This window comes from Mustela nivalis (assembly GCF_964662115.1).
Source record: "Mustela nivalis genome assembly, chromosome: 5".
Lineage (NCBI taxonomy): Eukaryota > Metazoa > Chordata > Mammalia > Carnivora > Mustelidae > Mustela > Mustela nivalis.
In genome coordinates, this window is record NC_139024.1 from 66,494,832 (window position 1) to 66,512,797 (window position 17,966).

At 40.8% G+C, this 17,966-nt stretch overlaps 1 protein-coding gene across 5 annotated transcripts in view; it reads left to right on the top strand.

Moving 5' to 3' along the window:
• SLC2A12 (solute carrier family 2 member 12) overlaps positions 1–17,966 on the top strand; it is a 52,521-nt gene that overhangs the window by 21,668 nt on the left and 12,887 nt on the right. For all 5 annotated transcript variants that reach the window (XM_082730707.1, XM_082730711.1, XM_082730710.1 and 2 more), the window contains exon 3: positions 16,899–17,021. In XM_082730707.1, the coding sequence (XP_082586833.1) occupies positions 16,899–17,021 (123 nt within the window). The remainder of the gene's footprint in view (positions 1–16,898; positions 17,022–17,966) is intronic.

Consider the following 17,966-nt stretch of genomic DNA (forward strand, 5'->3'; position numbering starts at 1 on the left):
AAATACTACAATACCATCAGTTTCTGATCTCTCTGACTTGTTTCTGAACCCTGACCCACCTTGTTAGGACTTAACAAAGATAAATATTATTAATGAACAGTTTCCTAGAAACAGGTTTCTACTATATTTCAGGATTTAGTTATCTTGGGTGTGTACCTGGGAGACATTTGTCTTAATCAGTTTGGGTTGCTATAACAAATCACCAAAGACCATGGCTTAGACAACAAAGGTTTATTTCTCACAGTCTAGAGGCTGGCAAGTCCAAAATCAAGGTGCTGGCAGATTTGGTTGTTGGTGAGGGCCCCCCTCCTTGTTTGTAGCTGGCCATCACTTTCTTGGTGTGTCCTCACATGGCAGAGGGATGGAGAGAGAGAGACCTAGCTAGCTTTATTATGTCTCTTCTCACAAGGGCATTAACCCCATCATAGAGCTCTACTTGATGACCTAATGACCTTCTACAGGCCCTACCTCCAAAGATCACATGGGGAATCAGGACAACAACATATGAGTTGCAGAGAGGACACAAACATGTAGTCCAGACAAATACTTACGTCGTTATTCTGGTACAGGAAGCTAATGAACTTTGAAAAAGCATCTTATACTTTTATTTTTAGGAACTCTTTAAAGTCTACCAGAAGGGCAAGAAAGAAGTGTTGGTTTGTACCAAGGAACAACTTAACCTTCTTTGTGAACTTTCCTGGATTGATAAGTACAGTCAGTTTTGCTCATATGATAAACATCAGGTGATAGTGTCCTCATTGATTTCCTTTGCCAGCATCTTTTTTTCTATAGATTTGTTATAAAACAAAATATTTTTTACATCAATTTTCTTGATAGGATTTTTTGAAATATCAAGAATCAACTAAGAATCTAAGGAAAGCTTAGCAAAAAGAAAAGGATGCTTTCTTTGTTTTAAGTCAGAGACGTTGATCTTAAACTTCAGAACCCACCCATTCATGGTCAGAGTTTTCCCCAGCTCATACTCCCCTTCTCCCTTTAGTTTTTGGGTGACTTTGAAAAAAATGCAGCAAATTCTCAGCACTAATGTATCAATCGATGCATTATTTTATTAGAACAAGAATTCCTCTTTTCAGGAAACTTTAGTTCGATTTTGGGAAAAAATATTGGGGGCTGTTAGTTATGTGCCTTTTAGGATCCTTTAAATAGTATTCTAGGCTAATTTTTTAAAATGTGATTTGGGCTTTAGATTTGACTAATATTTATTGACACTTCTTACATCAGATACATAAGAGGAAGGCTTTTCATACTTTGGAGCATTTCATTTTACTTTCACCACAAGCCTGTGAAGAAAGAGTATTCACCAAATTTTATAAATGGTGGCACTCTATCTCAGAGAGCCTAAGTAACTTTCTCAAATAGTTGAAAATATCTCCTGTCTTCTGAAGTTCAGTGGTATTGCCTCGTCGAGGACACGAATAGACAGTCCAGTGTTGGTCTTGTTAGTAATGTTAATTCCTTTTAGTTCCCTCTGCCATGAAAATACATTAGAAGTAAGAATGAATGGAAATAGTGAATCACTGTCCACTGTGCTTTGGGCCACTCTGCATTTTATGCAAGAAAGAGATAGTCTCTCTTTTCTGAAAATCTGCTCTGTAAGCGAGCATGTCTGTTTATGAGGCTGAGCTATACCGGATAAGAGAGGGAGGATAATGATAAGTTTTGATGTGTCTTCACTTGAATAACTGAACTTGATTCAGATACTATGTTTTATCTGATAATGTGTATTTGGTTAGAATTCAAGCTCAGCCATAACAGAGACCAAAGTAACAGTGGGTGAACTAAGGTAGGAGTTTGTTTATCTCTCATTTAGCACCTGGGTAGTTCTGGGGGCTGTGGAGGCTTCCAGGGTCAAGTGCCAGAAGCCTATCGATGGTGTTCCCACACCTCCCTGTAGCCAGTGCTTTACTGTTGGTTCTCTATCATGATGCCTACTTAGAAATACTAAGATGCATTTTAAAATTTCATCACCCTTTTCTGATGGCTAATGGGTCCTTGGGAATAAGGGAAAGGCAAGAAGTACAGTCAATGAAAGGGAGGCTGGGTGTAGAAGGGCCTGGATAATAAGGCGCTGTGAGCAATTCCATCAGGGAAGCAGAACCACTGTGAGGGATGCGGGCAAGGAATTTCCTACTAGGGTTGCGCCTCACACTGGGGAAGATGAGAAGGGAAGACAAAGGGGACGGTGAGAGGAAAAGGAGAAGGTTGTTTCTCAGGGTCACAAAGGGAAACTGGTGAAGAAGCCTGTGGAAGCCTGTGGAAGCCTGTTGCCTCTGCCTCAGGCTGTGGCCTGAGGTCTCTGCAGGTCAGCAGGGTACAGGGAAGAAAAGCTGGACTCAAAGCCAGGACAAACTGGAATCTGTGAGAAGCAACTGGAGCCCGTATCTGTCTCTCACCAGATCAACTCTGAGGACACTGGTCACCTTCAGAAAAACAGGTGTCCTTCTCCACAGAATCCTGACTGTGTGCCTGGTCTAGTAGTAGGAAAGGCTAGAGGAGGGGACCCATTCACTGGCTGCTTCCCCAGACCAGCGAGGAGAGGCAGCATGTCACAGCAATGTGATAAGCTGCCGTGATGTCTAGGACCCAGCATGGGGCTGATGTGTCACTTTGGCCTTCCAAGTTTCTTGCAAATATATTTTACTACCAGCCCTCACCAAAACCTACACAGAGGAGGGAACTCTGGGAAATGTAGTTCCAGCTCTGCTAAATGGACACAGTATAGAACCGCCCAAGTAAGAAATTCTGGACTCAGAAAGAATAGCTGTAAATATGGAAAAAAAATATTCCAGAAGGTCAACGGCCCTGAATTCTCTCTTCAAATGCTGTGATAGGTATTTATTTCTTTTAATTAAAACATTAATTGTTAAAATGGATGACTCGCTTCCATTCCATCTCTTTCTGAAAAGAGATGAGGTCATTAAATTAATGTCTCTTGGCTTTTGATTCTCTAGCTATAAAACCAAAAAACACTCATTTGCTAATGCACTGTAAAAGCCTCCACATTTATTTTCTCAGGGGCGTTCATGATCTCCCTTGAGCTGATGACTCTCACTTATCTCTCCAGTTCTATGGTGTCATATGGCTTCTAGTTCCTTTTCTCCTAATGAGTACTGGATTTTTCTACTTTTATACTTTACTATCAGCCCAAGGTGAGAAGCCCAAATGTTGAATTATTTTCTTCCTTATGCCAGGGAAATGTCTCTTGCTGTCATTCAGTCTGGTGTCCTGGGCCTTTTCTCAATCCAGTCAATGACCAAATGTTCTTGCATTTCCCCTCACAAATGGCTCCTATGTGTATCTTTTCCTTCATTTCTGCCATCCTAGTCTACCCCATATAAGCTCATGCCTAGATTCCTGGAAGACCCTTCTTGTAGTTCTCTAAACACTGCAGGTCCTTCCCATGTTCACCCATCCGCCATGGGAGAGCACCTTTGTTACCATGTTCCTCATGTCAGCACGGCTCTCGAATCTTCCATGGCCTCCTACTTTCTACCAAATCAGAGAAGTCAAATACCTTTCAAGATGAAACTAAGATGAGAAATGATCTAGCCCAACATATTCCTTTTGTAGAAAAGAAAGAAGTCCAAGAAAAAGAGGTGACACAGATTTAGGACTAGAACCCCAGGCATCTGGAGCCCCATTCCATCCTCTTTCTACAACTATCTGACCCATCTCTGAGGGAAAGAGGGTGTGATTTTCAAGGCCCACCATCATCTTCCTCAGCTCTGTCTGCATGCCTGCACATCTCTGGGGGCACCATTTACCTTGTAGTCATTGGCTTTGTGCTTTGGGGCTACCATTCGTACAGAAGTACATGTAGACGCCTCATGCCAGGAACTGCAAAGTGAGGGACGCTCCCTGCCCATGTGCAGTGCTCTCTGTGCTGCTTTATCTCCACTGCTCCACACCCCAGTCAAGGTCAAGGGACACAGGCCCTGGTGGCCCTTCTCATTCCCTTCTACTCTACCCAAATCCTTCCTATCTTTAAGATTTAGTAGAAGTCTTAATCTCCTTTATGAATTCACCCCGTTTCTTAGAGATCTTTATTTGTATGAACTAGGAAGTATTTCTAGTGTAACGTAGTTCAAGTCTGGGAGACCAAGAGCCTGAATTTAGAATCAGAAAAGCTGGGTTCTTCCAATTCCAGCCTTCCTGCCTACCGGCTGTGTGATCTTTAAGTTAGCTATCATCTCTGAAGCTGTTTCACATCTATGAATTGTGCATAATAATGCTTGTTCCATCTCATGGGGTGTAGTGAGTGTCCTATGAGCTGATGCACGGGTGTGTTGGGGTTGCTGTTGCATATGGTGGGAGTAGAAGTCACAACTGGTGTGATAACACGACTTAGTCCTTCATGATGAAATGTATTTCTTCTGTGTGTTTGTTTTGGCTTATTAAACAAATATAGTTATTAGAATAAGCTCTTTAATGGAATAAATGACATCTCATATGTTCTTCCTTCTCTGCCTCTAAGTGAGCATTGCGAAAGTCTGTTTGGAAACCACGAAGGAATACATTACTCTTTCTAAAAGGGAGGTTGGGGAAGAAGGGGTTTAAAAACGAGATGCGAAAATAAGAAAGATCTCGAGTGTGTTTTTACGTGGGTCAAGCTGTCCAGGGCAGGCCGAGTGCCACATCAGCTGAAAATTAGAAGTTTCTGCACATACTACTGTCCCTGCCAGTCACTGTCATGAGGCTTTTGGCAGAGCAATCCATCACTTGGCCATAGTTCCAAAAATCTCTTTCTACTTTTGCTCCAAAGATAAAATGTTGGGAAGTCAGGAGTGCTCAGAAATAGGGCTTTTCTTCGTTAAATTGTGAGGAGTTCTTTGGGAATTTCAGACTCAGAGTATCTAAATGTAGCTCTGGGTTTGTCTTGGATACCTCTGTTTTTTCCTGCTGTATGGAAAGTTCTTTTTTGCAAATGAGATGGAGAATCTCATGGTTGAAGGAGGCTTGGGTATGGGAAAAAGAAATGACCCTTCATCTCATGGTTTCTCCAACTTATAACTGCAGTTCCAAGGACTGAGCTGGATTACATGTAAGTAACAAGGTATGGGTTCAATTTTTTAGAAGCATAGACTTTGAAGCAGAGCACCTCCCAGAGTCGAATCTCAGCAATGCCACTTACCAGCTGTGCAACCTTAGGGAAGTTAGTTAACTTCTCTGTGCCTTATCTTGTATCACTTATAAATGTGGTTACAATTCACAGTTATCTCATAGTATTGTGAGGAGTAAGTCAGCTCATAACAAAGTCCTTAAAGACTGGCCCTAAAAAGTGCCATATAAGCACTTGTTGAGTAAAATAAACAGGACTAAAGAGCTGGGTATTTACATGGGAGACGGGGAGGCATGAGTCGGAGACAGAATCCCAAATCTTCCCCTCTAAAGAGAAAAATCAGTTATTTCACACCCATAGTTTGGGGCTGTTGATTCTTCTAGAGTATTTAGAAGGGATCTAGTAATTGTCCTTGTTTTTCTTGCCAAGAGTCAGTCGTTTATGTCCGTATTTATGCAGTTTTTCTATTGTAAAAGAAAACATATCCTGGGAATTCCAATCCAGTCACCAAAATTGTATTCTCGAAGATTGGTATAAACTGCACAAACTAGAGTTTAAAGAAGGTTTTTATTAGAAGCAAGGTTTTCATACCAGATCTTGGGTGCATTATAAAACTTATAAACCTGAAGTGATTATTGCCCAGGTATTTCATTTACAGCGTATATTGCTTGTAACAGATGCAAATCCTTTGCATAAACAGTAGTATAAAGGGAGAAGTACTTGCTTTTATAAAGTAAAATTGAAAGCAAGACTAAGACCATTTTTATTAAACCTTCTTAAATACAGGTTGGCTTAGAACAACATTCCTTCATCGTATTAGATCACAACATAGTTTCTCCAGCCAAAAAAAGTGTTTCTACTTTTAGGTTAAAGCATATGTCCTACATCATTTTACTTTCTGGTCCTCTGGTTCCCTAACTGTAAAATAATAAGGTTGTTTTAGAATCTAAATCCAGGAGGAGCCATGAATTCGACTGGTACCAAGTAATCTCACATTATTTTATTTTATGCATTTAAAATATTATTCAAAGGAATCCATAGTCTTCGCCAGCTTGCGAAAGGGTTCATGACCTGAAGAAGTTAAGAGCCTCTGCCCTCCATTTGTCAGTCACTAATACAAAAACTCCTCCATCGAGTGAAATCAAGATATAGACTCCATTGTTTTTATTAGAGACCTTCCTTTATTTGACTTTCCATACTTCCTTTTTCACTTTAAAATATGTCCAAAATCTTAACCTTACCCTCCACTGTGTTTCTGGGGGGCTCCTGATCATCAGTTAGCTCCTTTCACTAGCTGGATATTAATCCATGATTGTTCAAACTTCAGGGTAGAACCAAAGATTCCTGACATTGTGGGTACATGGAACTACACGAAGATTTCTCTTCTACTCATGCTTCAAAAGTAAGACACAGAAGAGCCCAAACCCAAGGCATGCAATTATTTTCTCATGAGTTCATCTGAGGTGATATTTGTAGAGAAACCCAGCCCTCCTTAAGTTAGCCACTGTGACATAGAAAAAGTGTGTGGTTATTCTTTTCACAATAATTAGGGCTTTTCAAAATCCAAACATTCTTATGTTCATAAATTAATTAACCAACCTCCTCTTCCATCTCATGACTGGAATCTCTTCATGAAAGCAGATGGAAGGAATTTGTCCAACGTCACATGTCAAGTTCAGTAATGAGACCATGACGGTTATCTTTTAACTACCTTTGTATTCACTCATTCAAGCAGAACCTCACCCTGGAGGCTGAGAGACAGGTACCACCAAATCACCTCCCTGAGTTGTTCTACCAAACAGACAGGAGTTCCAGCAAGAAAGCAATGTGGGGGGGACCAACAGGAGAGGGAGGAAGTGGTGGGGATTCGTTCATTCACTCATGTATGCAGCGTGTGTGTATTGCTGGCCCCAGTGCTCAGTGTGGCGATTCAGGAATGGGTGGGCGATTCGGGGACGGGTGAGTGGGGTCCACAACTTGCCCTCATGGAGCCAGTGGTGGGAACAGGCCAGAAGCAAGAACATGAATACCTGTACAATACAGTGTCAGGAGGGGTGAAGTGTTCAAATCTAGGTGGAGGTAAGAGTGGTAAAGAAACAATGGAAGGATAAATGAAGGGGCACCTGTGGAGGAAGTCGAATGGTCACGGAAGGCCTTTCTAGGGTGGTGACATTGGGCCATGACTTGTATAGAGAAAGCAAAGTGAAGATCTTGGAGCAGGGAGTTTTAAGCAAGGGTGATGGCAGGTCAGGTGGCATTGAGGGGACACGAGCTTGAAAGTTTAGAGGCACAGTAAGAAAGCCTGTTGAGGCTGTGACACAGAATGCTTGAATTCTGATCAGGCTTTGGCATCTGACTGCCTGGCCTTGAGTCCCAGCTCCAGTGTGTAGAACTTTGGGCAAGTGAGTGCCTCTTTCGAGTTTTCAGTTTCCTTACTAGAAAATGGGGCAATCCTGTCCGCTTCACAGAATAATTGTGGGGACAAGTAAGGCAATCTGTATAAAACATTCCTAGTTCATTGCCTCGTGTGTGGTATGGACTCTGTTCAGTTAGTTATTAGTGCTAATAAATGTCAAACTTTAGTCTACACATGACATGAATAGTTTTGATAATGCCAACCCTGACCTCAGCAAGCATTTTGCTTAAGCCGTGTTAGGACACGCGGGAAGTGCTCCATGGCCCCAAGTTGAATTATGATGCTGTAGTCTTCCTCACCTCCTTCCCATACACTATTCCAGTTGGGTCAAGACTAAAAAGAATAGATTTGTACTTTGAATTATAGGCTAATTCTGGATTACTTACACTCAGGAGATCTTCCTAGAAAATCAGACAGATTTTTCAGAAAGCCCTGAGGCGTTGGGGAAGGATGAAAGGTGTCATATAGCCTGAGAAACACTCTAATGTCCACCCTTCTTAGTTGGTGCAACTGGTTTAGTTGTCCTGTGTGTCCTATGTGCACACAAACTCTGCCTTTTATTATTATTATTATTATAAACAGAGATCTCAAGTAGGCAGAGAGGCAGGTAAAGGAGAGAGAGGAGGAAACAGGCTCCCTGCTGAGCAGAGAGCCTGACTCGGGGCTCGATCCCAGGACCCTAGGATCATGACCTGAGCTGAAGGCAGAGGCTTTAACCCACTGAGCCACCCAGGTGCCCCCAAACTCTGCCTTTTTTTACTGCTGTTTCCTCCAGCCCAACCTAGAGCCTGGCCCACAACAGAGGCTCAATGGATATGTTGGATGGATCAAAAAAGTGTTTCCGGGACTCTCTCAGCTTCTTGACTAGTGGTTGATATATCTTGATCCCCTGGTATATATCTGAGTCAGTATATAGGGAATTAGAGATAAATGTATGGTGTGGAGAACTCTGTGTACATTAACCAAAAGTTGTAGCTGAATAAAGTTACTCAATTAAGGACACAAGGCTATCTCTAGTATTTGATGACCTAAAGTTTGTGTTTTTTAAATTTCCTAAAGTTAAAGTCATTTAAAAAAGTTTATAGTGTTAAACAAGATCCATTTCCAGATTTCTATTTTATTTCTCCAAATACAAAACCCATCCCTTCCCTTGAACACAAAGATTGAGATTAGCAATATCATGGGTTAATTTTTCATACCTTGGTTTAGTAATTAGATGTATTTGAACCTGACTCTTTACAAAAGAAGACTTGAGACCATTTCTTCACAGTTTTCCTAAGAGAAATATGTGAAAATCTGAACCTGACATTTGGGGTTTGTTTTTGCTTATTTAATTAATATGAGAGTTTTAGAAATATTTCAGTGGATTATCTCAGGCTTACCAAGCCCATCAAATCCTTCAGATGTAAATGGGCACCCTGTAGTTAATAACGATAATAAAGGATCTTTGCAGGAAAATCATACCATAGCCACAAGTAATCAAACTCTCAAGAACTGCAAACTGGCTAATATTTTAGCTCACTTGCAAGCTAACAAGTTATCCTGTCATAGTTTTATGGATTTTGGAAAACAACAGAAGAGTTCTTGATCAGAGACAGAGAAAATTTATTACCCCCCAGAAGAGCAATGGCCAAAATATCAGCATTGCCCTGTCTTCTTAAGCCCCAGTACCAATAGGGCAACATGAAGGGAACCAGATGACATCTGCACATACACTGGGTCACTTTTGAGAAGAGGAGCCCCAAGTCTAGGGAACCCAAATGTTTTATAATAGACACTAAGCCACCCTGATGTCCTCTGTGGAAGAAGATACTAATTTACTGGTTAGTAAACAAGCCTTTGCTCCAGAGGAGACACTATCTCTGTCTTCCAAGGCAGTTTGTTCTATAAACATCGTTAGAAAAAGAGCCCAGAAAAAAACAGTCCCTGTTTTTGTTCCTAAGACATGCAGAACTTTAGGAGAGCCATGGAGAATTGTCTCACAAGTCAAGCATCCTAAAAAGGCCACTCTTCCTATTTTAAATAAAAATCTAGCATTTTTTTCAAGGCTCAAAAACTGTAGAATCTAACTTTTTGTTTGGTTAGATTTATGGAGTTTAGCCAGCTTTTTGGAGGATGGGTATCAGTAGGAATCAGAAGACTCATCTGCCATAACATTTAAATTTAGATTTTATACCCAAATAATTCTAGCTCTTCAAAAAGAAATTGTTTGTGTGATGGTAGCACAGCTAAAGATTTTGACAATTCCCAGGGATATGAAACAGCAGGTTCTAATTTAGAGGTTTACTTAGCTGCTTTACTCCAAGATATGCTGGGTTTACAAGGGAGAAGCTTACAGACCAGAAGTACACCCAATTTTTCAAAAATGATTTTGATATTCTCCATATTTTTTTCCTAGAATCTAGGTCTTTAATTTTCAGAATCATCACAGTTGAAGTTAGTTTTTGTGATCATCTTTTTTACCCCCCTGCCATTCCTATGGGATAATTAGATTCCTTTAGAGAAAAGGCATATTACATAAATTATTATGCTTTATTTTATTTATTTTTTTAAAAAGATTTTATTTATTTATTTGACAGAGAGAAATCACAAGTAGTCAGAGAGGCAGGCAGAGAGAGAGAGAGAGAGAGAGAGAGGAGGAAGCAGGCTCCCTGCTGAGCAGAGAGCCCGATGCGGGACTCGATCCCAGGACCCTGAGATCATGACCTGAGCCGAAGGCAGCGGCTTAGCCACTGAGCCACCCAGGCGCCCTTATTATGCTTTAAATATGAGAGTTTCAGTATCAACTGTAGCCATTAAACAATCACATTCATACACTGGTTTGTGTTAAGGATAAGTTAAGTGTGTAAGTTTAAGATCTTTCACATTTTTTCTTTTAAATTTTAGGTTTTAGTTATCACCCATATTCCCATCCATATTGTTTCTTTTTTCCAATTAATGAAGTTAAAATCCATTTTCATTGATTAAAGAGATGAGTTATTCAGTCCTCTGATGTTAACCATTAAAATAATGTGAAGTAGATAAAAATTAGTGTCTGAATAGTTTTACACTAAGTTTGTATCCAGGCAAAGGAGGAAAAACTTAAAGACATATGTGCCCTTACCTAGTTAAATCCTCTTTTCCTCTTTTGAGTTAGATGATGGAGCCGGCCAGTACCTAACAGAACCAGTCTAAAAATTGCATTTTTGTATCCTGAGCACAACTCAACACACAGTGAAATGACACCATCAATTCTGTTACCATGGGCAACTGTTCACATAAAACAATACTGTTGAACTTTCCTCTCAGTCCTGTGCCCTTGAGAACTGTGAATATCAGACAGTAAAGACATTAAAGAAACAGACAAAGGTTTAAAACACTATGGTAATAAACACAAGCTTTCCTTTTTTACTTTATTGTTTTCCAGAACACAGTGTTAAGAATTTTTCCAGGGAACATTTCTAACACTAAAAATTATAATACCTTTCTGATTAAAGTGAAACATCAATCATCAAAAAAGCACAACATAGGGGCACCTGGGTGGCTCAGTGGGTTAAAGCCTCTGCCTTCGGCTCGGGTCGTGATCCCAGGGTCCTGGGATCGAGCCCCACGTCGGGCTCTCTGCTCTGCGGAGAGCCTGCTTCCTCCTGTCTCTCTCTTTGCCTGCCTCTCTGCCTACTTGTGATCTGTCAGATAAATAAATTAAAAAATCTTTAGGGAAAAAAAAAAAAAAAGCACAACATAACATACCTGAAGCATGACATTCCAGTTATAGTTTAAATAAGAGAAGGTTAATTTCTTGGAAGACATTTATTTTTCCATTTTGAATCCAAGTTCAATGGTCTGAAAATTCAGATATTTATGCTCCTGAGGGTTGATTTTGCAGAGTACTGCCTCAAAGATATGTCAGAGAAAATCAGCTTCTTGATTTTTAGGAAAAATCTGTTTCCTACAATTTCTTCTTCCTCATCTCCCTAGTGATAATTGTTCTTCCACTTAAAGTGGAAGAAAGCACACCTATTATGCATTAGAAAACTTACAATGATACATATCCCAAATTATAAAAACCTCAGGAACAATAATCAAAAAGATAATTGGAAATATTAGTGTAGGTGTGGTATTGAAGAATGATTCTAATGACTAGATAATAATCCTTTCAGAGGCCTACATATTGCCAACAATTTGCTTTCAGCAAAATTAAAGGATGACCTAACCAAGTGATCAGCTGATAAATCATTACAAATAACTTTTTTTGTTAATTCAAAGAATTGAGTGATTCTTGTATCATAAAATTTCTTCAACTCCCCATCTTTTTTCATTATTCTTGAGAATAATAAACTTCATCTAAAGAGTAGAAATATATCCTGTTATTCTAGAAGTTACATTCCACCCACACATACATAATAAACAAAAAACTCCCTGTTAAGAGAGGTTTCTTTCAATAAATTTCTCTTTTCGTATCTCACAGTTAATTCTAAAGATTTATAATATATTTCTATAATTTTGACCCATTTTGTGTTAATTATTGTGTTAATAGTTGAGAAAAATTACCTAAAAGTTTTTATGGAACATTAAAAAAAACCTAAAATTTCAGTTTATGTTAATTTTTGTCAGAGCACTTATGATGGAGTGATACAAAGACTTTGAGTTTAAAAATGCATTGAAAAAAGATAAAATTCTGAGTTCAAGTGAAAAACAATGTAAAATCTACTTTAAATACCTTTTTCCTGTATTTTTTAAGTGGATGATGATGAATATCAGATAGGTATTGTGTTTCAATTCTACCGGAAATATTTAGAAGAGTGAAAAGTGCTCTCTTTTATATGTTAGAGCTTATAATAAAATAGAAATTGCATTATTTGATGTCATTTATATTTACAGTGAGAAGAAAATTTGATGTTGACTTATAAATGAGAGAAAGTACTTAGTTTTTCAAATTATTTTAAAGCTACCCAGTAAGAAAATTTAAAGACCAACACCAAAAGCTTTTACTTATTCCCAACAGGTACTTGTTCACAAAAGAGTTTCATGATCAATTCTGACATTTTTAAAAAATTGAGAGTTATTCCATTGAGTTCAATTTTCCCTAAAATGTTTTCAAAAAATTATTTCAGTTAGTGTTGACTAGAAGTCATTAAGAAAGACTGGGGAAGATTGAGGCTTTATTTTGTTGCTTTTCTTGGTTTATTTAAGTAATACAAGACAATATTGTTGAATGAAATATTTACTTTAGAAGGGGCCATGCATGAGCCCAACTCAGCTTAACTGAGAGAAAGGGGAATATGAGAAATAAAAATAAGAACAAATGAAAGCTACCACATCATAGCTGATGTTGGAGATGGTGGTCCATGGTAGAGTGCCTTTTATTAAAGAGCATCCCTTTGCCACTTAGAGAACTTAATGAAACCAGGATTTAAACATCTGTTAGGAAGGAAATGGGCATATGTCCCTTTCATATTCACATTTAAAGGATCTCTTGGCAGACAGAGAGCTGGGTGTGCTGTGTACCGCTTGCCTAGGCAATAAAAGCCATGGGATTTGGCTTCATTTTGGCAAAGTATCAGAACACCGACTCCTCTTCAAATCAAGTTGTTGAAAATTCTGCCTCCAGAGTTGCTAGGAATTCCCTGGCAAGAGTTTAAGACCTCCGTGAATCTTTCATACTTGGAGCTAGCATGCCAGGAGGTTGAGGAAGACTCAAACGAAGGCAAGACAAGGGCTTAAGTGACAGCCTCAGTGGCTTATAAGGAGGGGCCGAGGACAAACGTGGCATGTTACCTACCTGTTGACAGGCGAGGTCTTCCACATGGATTGCCCCTACTAAAGCAAAGCCATGCCTTCCACATCACATGGAGACACCTCAACATATTTATCCTTCACATCTTTTCGTGATGCTCTGTGTGTCTATAAGTGCTGTCTGCAGAATTCATCTGGATCAGGCAAGTTCTGACGGGCGGCCCTGGTGATTTAATACCATGTGAAGGAAAGTGCCAATATCTGTGGGCAACTTGTGTCCTGGCAAGTCCAAAATGTCTTCTATCCTTGCAGCACAGGGAGGCCTTAACGACATGTGTGGACTCTGACATTTACAGAGGGGCATGCTGTTGAGCTCATTTTGGAGTGCCAAGGTAAAAGGTGGAAGGATGGAGGTCAAGGGGGATTGTTCCAGGGCCAGCTACACAGTTGTGGTGGCCCTCCCTGGAGAAGAGGTCACTGGGTCTCTGAATACTCCATGGATTCCTTACAAACAAATAGCGCAAGCATTCCCTGTGGGTCTGTCATCAGGGCAACAGAGAACGAGGACACCCAGAGAGAGCCATCACTTCTTCACCGTGGCGGTGGAGATAGGTTGATTTTCTCTGGGGGAGAAATGAGACCACCTCATTGGAAAAACCAGCAGTAATTTGCAGAAGTCTTCCACTTGTCCCTGCAAATGTCAACATATGAAATCTCCATGTGATGGTTTCCATCTCTGTGTTCTTGACTTATGAGTTGAAAGAGAGCTGCTGCGTTTTTTTCTACGTTGGACATTCCCAGCACCTTTCCAGGGACCATGGACGCCTGTCAGATTCTGGCCTCATCTTGCTCCTAAGACAGCCCTGGGAAGACTCTTACCCTTTCAGTCAGTTTTATCTTGTTGTAGGAGCCATTTCAGAACTTTATTTCACTTTCTGGATTTGACAATCTGTGATTTGGGGCTGCTGAAATCATCGTTAAATAATATTCTCTTTATTTTTGACTTGACAGACTCCTTTTTGAGAGCTTGGACCATTCCTGTCAAAACCCTTGTCAACTTCTACAACACCCAGTTTGTCAATATTAGATAAACCAAAACATCAATTCTTGAATTCTTTCTATTAGATCAAGAAACAAGTAGAAGCTTTCAGCAACGATATATTATTTTTAGAAACGTCAAGTGCAAGGTTTGCCTGACAATGTCTCATCAAAGATGGAGGGAAGTCTCTCTTTCAATGTCCAGCTCGTGGCTCACTGGCTGGTTCGAGTGCCCAGTTGAATGCATGCCTAGGACGGGCTTTGAGTGTAGACTGTGGGTCCTTTTAGGCAAGCCTTTGACAGTTTAAACTGAGTGCTTATAACTCGAGATTTGTGATACAGTCCCATCTTCTTGTGGGTGAGCTCCACCACTTTCTGTGATGGTAAGATCAGCACATTCTCATCTGATGCCAACATGGGTCTCATGACCCCAGGAATGATTTTCCAAGATCCCACCAAGTAATTCCAAAAGGTGGTCATGGTGAAAGGTGGGGAAGGGAGGAAGAGGTTTTGGAGCTAATGAAGTGGGAATGAAAGTAGGTTAAGAAAACCTCTATGAACTCATCTAGAAAAGAAGGAGTGACACTTCCCCCACCTCCTCCTCATGGCTGCTAGAGTAAAAGGTGATGAGGGATTTCCCACAACACTGTGACAGATACCAATGGCAGACAGGGGCACAGGGCACTGGTCAGTGGCATAGACTATTTAACTTCAAAACATTGTATTTACATAATTTTATCTTGCGTTTGTCCAATAGTAGGTCATTAGAAAGGCTTCAACAGAACTATACGGCTATCATTCTACTCAGACAGAACCGGATCCCCAGTTTCACAAAACTCAAAGACAAGTTTACCTGAGCACTGCATGGGTCTCATTAAGAGCAAAGTGATCCTACCAAGGATATAATCTGCAAGAACCTAATATGGTTTGGGTGGTAGGAAGTGGAGCAGAGGGATACAGAATTTTCTTTTCTTTTTTTTTTTTAAGATTTTATTTATTTATTTGACAGAGAGAGATCACAAGAACGCAGAGAGGCAGACAGAGAGGGGGAGGAAGCAGGCTCCCCGCTGATCAGAGAGCCTGATGCAGGGCTCAATCCCAAGACCCGGCGATCATGACCTGAGCCGAAGGCAGAGGCTTTAACCCACTGAGCCACCCAGGTGCTCCTGGGATACAGATTTTTCATTTTGAATTCCCTGTCAATTAGAATAGTAATAAACATGTTCCTTTTGTTAGTTATCTTCCGTGCCCTAATGATAACCCTATGGTGGATTCACTTGGAAAAAGATAATCTAGAAAAAATGTTTATTCAACTCTCTGCTATAATTAATTTATTTTCCTTACTTTAAAAGAGCAAATTTAGTATGAGCAGATGTTTTCTGTCCGGAGTCTGGTCTTGTCAGGGGAGGTGAGTTGTTAAATTTGAGGCACATCTGACAGCCCCATACCCACAAAGGCCCATACCCACAAATGAGTGGTGGCTGGCATTGGGGGGGCCCTCCCCCACTGCCTCCGGTGGGCTAGGACACTGCAGCTGGTCTGTAACTGCTGGCTTTCCAGCACAAGGTGACTTCACCAGCAGTGAACGAGGGCTCAGACAGCTCCTACGTCCATCCTTTCTGCAGAACCAAATGCTTATGTTCTGCATTTACTTATTCATTAACAAATATTTATTGAGCTACCACTAAGAGAGCACCATGATTAAAAAGCATGAGTTTCATGGACTGAGTGCCATGACTCAGTGCCCCCTCAGCCACTTCCGAGCTCCGTTGACCTTGGCAAATGATTAACTCTTGAAGCCCGAATTTCTTCTCCTCTAAAGAGGGATAATAATAGTTCCTGACTTGTAAGATTTGGGGACGATCACTGGAGGTAAGGTTCATAAAACACTCTACCCCTTGTAAGAATGTGTAGCTATTTTATTAGGGTGCGTTGGGCTTGATGGGCTGGAAGCAGAAGACAAGTGAGTTCTTGATCCCATCCGGCAAGTCCTGTAATGTTCCCTGTCACTCTCGGATAATGAGAAGTGCTCTGATCAGTTTCGGTGCCAACAACAGTCTCCTTTCAGAAATTCAAACATTCCATCAAGTATCATAATCGAATTTTGGAGCTCTGTTTAATTCAGAGCTACAGTCCACTCAGCTTGACCCCCATCAGGAAGACCGAGTGGGAGAAGAGAGAGCCGTGGGCCTCCTTCCCCGTGCTTTCCTGGCTCCATCTCCTACCCACTCATTAACTGTGATGTTGGACTTCTCCATGGGAAGGGTGGGGACACACAGCAGGGGGAGCCCTGGTCTGGTGTGGGCTCTGAGCCGGGCAGAGGTCCAATGCTGCCCCTCTCGCTGCTCCCCAGCGGGTGACCCAGCCACCACCCTCACCACTTGCATTCTCAGACCCGTGTCCCACACCCCGCCTTCCAGGATTATTGTCAGGCTCTGTCAGTGTCCCTCCCAAATCCTTTCTCACTGGGCTGGAGATGAGAAGGAAGCACATTTCCTCTCCCCTCCTGCTGAGGAAGGACCCAGCCCGGCTCTCCAGCCACAAACCACGAAGGCCTGGGGCAGAGGGTAGAGGACAGAGGGCTGGCCCTCAGTTTCAACGGGTTTTTATCATTTTGCTGCCCCACACCCACTCTTCCCTTTCTTCTAGTGCACTGGCTGCTCCTGAGCGAGATTTTTCCCAGTGGAATTAGAGGACGAGCCATGGCTTTAACTTCTAGCATGAACTGGGGCATCAATCTTCTCATCTCTCTGACATTTTTGACTCTGACCGGTAAGGACTTGTTGTTTTCCTCTAACACCTTTTGTGCTCCTAGGACAAATATGAGGGAAGCAGACTCACCTAAAGATCATTTTACTGTGGACGAATTCAGAACATTCCGAAGTAAAAGAAGGTACCTGATGCACCGACCACCCAGTTTAAAGTTATGACTCTTAATTCATTTTTAACCGCACCTGTTCTTTCCCCAAATTATTTTGAGTCACATCTTGAATATGATGTCATCCCAAACATGATTTTGTCTATAAAATTTCCACATGGACGTCTGAAAGATAAGACATTTAGAAACTCTACCTGTCATATCATGATCAAGACCCAACATATTAATAGTCATCCCTTGGTATCAAATATCCAATCTGTCTTCCCATTCTTCCAATTGTCTGATAATTATTTTTTTTATACTTTGCTTGAATCACGATCCAAAAACATAACTTACAATTGATTGTTTCTTATAATTTGTAGGTTTTGTCTTCATTTCTCCCTCTTCTTCCCCATCTTTATGTTTTTAATGAAGAAACAGAGTTATCTGTATCATAGAGTTTTTCCCATCCTGGGTTTTGCTGATTATAATCCTATCACATGACCTTCTGTCCTTTGTGTTTCCAGTGAACTACTATCTAGATCTGGCGGTTTGAACAGATTAAGATTTTCTCACTTGCTTGTTTGTAAACTCCTTCACAGATGATGGCGTGCGTCCTGCCACAAGGACTCAAACTCTCTGCCTCCCACTTTGTCATGTAGGCTTCCGTGAGGATCATCGCCCAGATCCGTTATTTTTATTCCATCATTGCTTCTAAATTTTGATCATAGCTACTTCTCTAAGGAGAAGTTCTTCTCCTTATTTATTTGCCTGACCTTGAAGTGTGAATCAAAGGAAAAAGGCAAGAAAATTGCTTGAAACTTTCTCTTTATTTTCTAGTTTTCCAAATAATGAGGTAG